Source organism: Prionailurus viverrinus, chromosome B1 (assembly GCF_022837055.1).
Source record: "Prionailurus viverrinus isolate Anna chromosome B1, UM_Priviv_1.0, whole genome shotgun sequence".
Classification (NCBI taxonomy): domain Eukaryota; kingdom Metazoa; phylum Chordata; class Mammalia; order Carnivora; family Felidae; genus Prionailurus; species Prionailurus viverrinus.
The window spans coordinates 43132541-43138540 of NC_062564.1; the positions used below are offsets into that span (position 1 = coordinate 43132541).

Consider the following 6000-nt stretch of genomic DNA (forward strand, 5'->3'; position numbering starts at 1 on the left):
TAAAAGTTTCATTTTATATTTTTGTTTTGTAGAATGGAAATACAATTGATTTTTATGTTATGGTCTTATTTCTTTTTTTTGTTTCGTTTTCTTTTTATCTTGTTTCTAAAGATTTTACTAAATTATTATGTTATTTCTAATTTTCTGTAAGTAACTTTGGATTTTATTTTATATACAATCATTTAATCTGTAAATGATAGCATTATTTTTTCTTTCCAATTATTATGCATATTTTTAATTTTTGTTTTTTTCTTTCCTTATCGCAGTGGCTAATATTTCCAGGCAAAATAAATAGAAAAGGTAATAGTGGACATTCTTATCTTTTTCTTGATCTCAGGAGAAAAGCTTTCAATATTTCAACTTTGTGCATGTTTCTTTCAAAAGCATTTGATCTTCTCTATATGCCACAGTTGATTATTATTCTTAATTATTACATATTTTGAGCAAATAAACACTACAGCAAATTACATAAAATGCCTTGTCAACAATGTCTATGTTAAAACATAAAAACATTAAAAGTATTTCAAAACAATTTTAAGTGCTCTCCCATCCTATTATTCCCTTTCTTACATTCCAACTAACCAACATCGTGAATTTCATGTTTATCATTCCCACGCATATTTTTATATCTATACTCATTATGGATGTTTAAATAATTTTTTGCATAACTTTTAGCTCTGTATGAATGTAATCCTTCTACAAGTTATATATTTCATTGCTGGATTACACATCTGCTTAAAACACTGTTTCAGACATAGTAAGCACTCTGTAAACATTTGCTATCATTATCAATACATGTAGCTTTATAATTTTTTCATGGTATTGTATTACATTTTCTGAATATAGCTCAGTTTATTCATCTATGCTGTCAATGGTTATTTAGTTTTGTTTTACTATTTTAAGCAATGCCCCCCCCAAATAATCTTAGGCATATCTTTGTACATATTTGCAAGCTCTATTTTAAACTAAACCTGAGTGAACATCTTTTATTAAAAAGTACTTTTGCAACTTCAACTTGAAGCTTAAAACTAATCAGCAAATTTGTTGCACCAATGTAGATATTCACAAAAAGTGAATATTATCCTTTTATCCATCTCCTTTAATTGCATTTTGTTTTGTTAGAGTTAACTTTTGCTCTTGATGTGAAATAATACCCTATTGTGTTTACCTGGCAATTCCCTATAAATTTCTTAATTTGTATATATGCTTGATAATTATTGTCCCCTCAAGTTCAACACTTAATTGTCATTCAAAACTTTGTACATGTTTCTATTTTCTTGGTTTTTATCTAATTTATTTGTATGAGTTCTTGATATATTCTGGATACCTTTTGTGTGTTATATGGATGGCAAATATCTTCTGTGAGACTGGAACATTTTTCACCTCATTTATGGTAGCTATTTATTTATATATTTAAATCTAGATATTCCTTATGCCTTCACTTAAGATTTTCTGTTCCTTTTTTTTCTGGTATCATTCTTCCCTATTATAAGGTCATAGAAATAGCCTTCCACCTTGTCTTCCAGATTTTTAGTATTTTACTCTCAGATGAATGCATTTAAATTACCTTGAATCAATTTTGGTGTAAACTGTAACATTAATATACATTTTCTTATTATTCCATATCATTAATAAATTTTCTCTTCACCATTTATTAACTAATCCATTCTTTATCCAATGATTTCAATGTTACTATTGAAATGAATAAGTCCTCATATGTGTGTGGGTATTTCAGAGATACTCTATTCTGTTCTGTTAATTTATTTGTCCCTTAGACAATATCACATACCACATTATATTAATTACTAAAACTTTAAAATATGTTTTGAAATGAACCAAAGTGAATCACTGTTTTGTTCTTCAAAGTTAACATTTTTTATCTTTTACCATTCCATATATATTTTAGAATCAACCTGCCGATTTCCATGAAATTTCTTATGGAATGGTAGTCAATCTACAGATTTGGTAAAAATTAACCTAAGAAAATATTAAGCATTCTTGACTGCCAACATGACCTACTTTCCTTTTTTTAATCTTTCCAGTTTTATTAGTGGTCATAATAATGTCTTTCAATAAAAGTTTACTGTATCCTAAAAAGTTCTCTACCTTTTGAATAATATTTATTGTTAAGTAACTTATTTTTGGCCTGTGTGTGTGGGAGGGGTGTTGTACATATATGTGCGTATATGTATATACACACAAATATGTATATATACATATACACATATATATACACACTAAAAACAATTTATCACAAATGTTATTTACTGATATTATTAAATATATGTGTATGTATATGTGTATTTTCCCCTATTTTTTGCTCTATACTTACACTTAATATTTGAGTCTTATTCTTTTTTCTTATTTTGGTTCCCAATTCATAATATCCATTAGAATGTCTGGTATTGGGTTATCATTATGTCAAAGTGTTGTCAATACTGATTTTTATTTATTCTGTGTTGCTATACTTGGCCTGAGGAATCTCTTTTTTCTATTATTTCTCAGTTACTATATGTTTAATATAGCATCTTCTCCAGGTTTCCCCCCCCCCCCTTCTTTCAGGAATTTCAGTTACTATATACTTAAGTCTCTAATTCAATCCTCCTTCTCCCTTAGCCATTTTTATGTTGCATCTATCTGGTTTCTTTAGCTGACTCTGATCTAATTCTTGATTTTTTTTTCACTTTATACTTTTCACATCTACTCAGGTTTTTTAAAACTGCTAGGCGAATATTCTCTTTTTATGATCTGTATCATTCATTTATTATAACAGTTATAAACATAAACTATGTTATGTTTATAGCATTTTTAAAACTAGTAAGTACAATACAGCCTCACTGGTTCAAATACAATGTATCCAGTACTACTCTACACATAGGGGATAGAGACATTAACACAATAGTGAAACTGTTTCCCTTATGAATTTGACAGCTGAGGACAGGTGATTTTTTTTTGTACTTTTCTTATGGAATTATTGTCATAGATTATGGTGATGCCTAATAGAAGATATTTCCCTCTAAGTATATCCTGTATATATTTTCTGATATGAACAAGCAGTTCCATATTATTTTTGAATTAAAAAATAGAACTCTTCCAAATACTGTTAAATGCCTCACATTATTTTTCTATTTAAATAATTAAATATTAAGTTTCCAAGTTTCCATAAGTATACATTCCTTTTAAAATGATATATTGAGAATTTTAAGCCTGTAATATCTGAATTAGGGTGACAAGTGGGTAGTTGCTAAGGAAATATTTGCATTAAAATTACCAGAACATTTACTACCCAATCAAAAATAAACTTAAGGTGTGGTGTTTGAAAAAAACACATTTCATTTCTTGAGAAATGATTCTAGAAACTAGTAAAAAAAAAAAAAGATATTTTCTAATTCAAAGAAAAGAAAATCTACCCTGAACCAAGATGAACTAAGATGGCATGAAAAAAAGTCTTCATGATTAACGTATTTGCAATCAAAATGCAAAAATTACTCACATAAAACTTCATTAAATGAAATTGTCATTACATTGTATACAAAAACCATAGGCTTACTTAGCAACAAGGATACAAACACCTCCAAATATAGGAAAAACTCCTCCAAATATAGTCTTGTAAGTGAATAAGAAGAGAATCTCTAGATAAATCAGGTCAATGATTATTCAAAGACACTCAAGAGGGAAACAGATTTAAAAGATGGGACTTGGGGTTTTGAGAATAAGCATCACTGCAATATATTTCTATGAAACACTGTTTATTAGTTCATTTTCAAAAAGGCATTCCACTTAAGGAAACTTGGGTATAAATATAAAATTCACCAAGTTTGCATGAATGAAAATGCCAAGTTTACTTCCTTAGAAAGAAAATATCCACATGACTTTAGATTGTGAAAAATGTTAGTGCTTAGTTACATGGGATTCAATTCCTCCACTTAATGTTGACCGTATTTTCTCCGGTATTGTAATTTGCACACGTAGTCTTTCAGAATCTGTAAGGTACAAAATGTTTCATTAAAGTAGCATCCATCACCTCATAGCTTCCTCCTCATCTAAATCCTCATCTAAATCCATAATATTTTATATGCCACCTCTTTTTTTAAACTCAATTCCCACTTTCTAGAATTACAAGACTTTTAAAGAGAAATTAATTACAAATAAAATCAGGACCTTTGGACTTTCCAACTACAAAGTCCAGAGGTCAAAAATGCAGAGTACTATATGAAACTCTAACCTTGAGGCATCCAGTTGAACCACTGCATCTCTCATCTTTCATATAGTACCAGGATGACTGGGAAAGCCCCGTCACATCTAGTGTGAATGTTCTTTGGGTAAGACGATATGGCAGTGGGCTTTGGCTTAAAAAATTGGAGCACCTGCAAGAAGGCACTTTCCCAGGGATATCTGGCCTCTCAGAAGAAAGTAGAGAGGAAAGCTGACATTCCCAAAAGTTCAAAGGAAAGGTTTTTGTACTTACTATTGTCTGTCTGGAGCCCGATGAGCCCGATGAGAAGCAGCAGAAGGCACAGCATGGCTTCATGTCCTGGATGCCAGTCCGAATAATGGCAGTTGGCTTGTGTAAAGGACAGTTGGGAGCGCGAGGGGACCCCTCCTGGCCGCGCACCTTTCAAGAGACAGTCCACCGTGAGAGCAGAGTGGAGAGGATGGGTGCGGTGTACTGTTGAATGTGGGCGGTTTTGGCTCCTAAATCTGTGCAGGAGGCTTCCAATTGGTTTGACGCCGCTTTAAGCCTAAAAGAAAACAGAATCACTTCCAAAAGGCAAGGCTGAAGAAACAGTTAATGAACAGGAAGATTCATATACACTTCCTAATGAACTTTTTATTGAAGATACATGTATATTCTACAAACCATAGGAGAACAGCTCAATTAATATTCAAGTGAACAAACCAGTGTAATTAGCACCTAGATTCAGATCAAGAAATAAAACACTGGGGCGCCTGGGTGGCGCAGTCGGTTAAGCGTCCGACTTCAGCCAGGTCACGATCTCGCGGTCCGTGAGTTCGAGCCCCGCGTCGGGCTCTGGGCTGATGGCTCGGAGCCTGGAGCCTGTTTCCGATTCTGTGTCTCCCTCTCTCTCTCTGCCCCTTCCCCATTCATGCTCTGTCTCTCTCTGTCCCCAAAATAAATAAACGTTGAAAAAAAAAATCAAAAAAAAAAAAAAAGAAATAAAACATAGAACCACCAAAACCCAAAACCCGCAGATGGCTCCCTGACAATCATTACTGCTACCATCAGCAATTAATTAGTTTTGTCTGTTTTGAACTTTAAATAAATGGAACTAATCACCGTGTACTTTTATGCATGAGTTCTTTTATATATAATATATAATATAATGATGAGACCCATCCATTCATTCATACTGTGAAGAGAAATAGCTTTGTTTTTTCCTCATAGGTGTATTCAATCATACATTGTATGTATGTATATATTCAATCATACATTGATTGAATATAACACAATCTTTTTTTCCATTTTACTGTTGGCTAACATTTGGTTTATTTGTAGTGGTGCCTATTAAAAACCACATTTGGCTATTTTATTTCTTTGGTGAACATATGTAGTGATTTTCTTCAGGTATATTTCTAGAGTGAAATTGCTAGGTCACAGGGTATGCTTCAATAGACACTTCCAACAGTTTTCCAAGGTTGTTTTACTAATTTGTACTTTCACCAGAAATGTATGAGAATTCCCATTCATATAAATGCGTACCTACACTTGTTTTTGTTTTTATTTCATGTAATCATTTTGGTCCTGCATTTGGTTTTAACTTGCATTTTCGTGGTCATTAATAAACTTTAGCACAACTGTATATATTTATGGTCATTTATATAACTTCTTTGGTAAATGCTTGAGTCTTTGGACCATTTTACAATTGGGTACTCTTGTCTCTTATTATATGCTGAGCCTATTGATGTATTCTAGATATGATTCTTTTGTTGGATATAATGATTTGCAAACATCTTCTATACGGGGGCTTACATTTAACG

The 6000-nt window shown here is 31.8% G+C and overlaps 1 protein-coding gene across 7 annotated transcripts in view; it reads right to left on the reverse strand.

The window, feature by feature from the left end:
- Positions 1-4552, reverse strand: part of ADAM2 (ADAM metallopeptidase domain 2) — a 137011-nt gene extending 132459 nt beyond the window's left edge. For all 7 annotated transcript variants that reach the window (XR_007151574.1, XM_047856111.1, XM_047856114.1 and 4 more), the window contains exons 1-2: positions 4469-4552; positions 3907-3983 (exon numbers count right to left, since the gene is read on the reverse strand). Coding sequence is in view for 6 of the 7 variants with exons in the window: in XM_047856111.1 (XP_047712067.1) it covers positions 3907-3983; positions 4469-4523 (132 nt within the window). In the remaining variant the exon portion in view is untranslated. The remainder of the gene's footprint in view (positions 1-3906; positions 3984-4468) is intronic.
- Positions 4553-6000: the final 1448 nt, after the last annotated feature.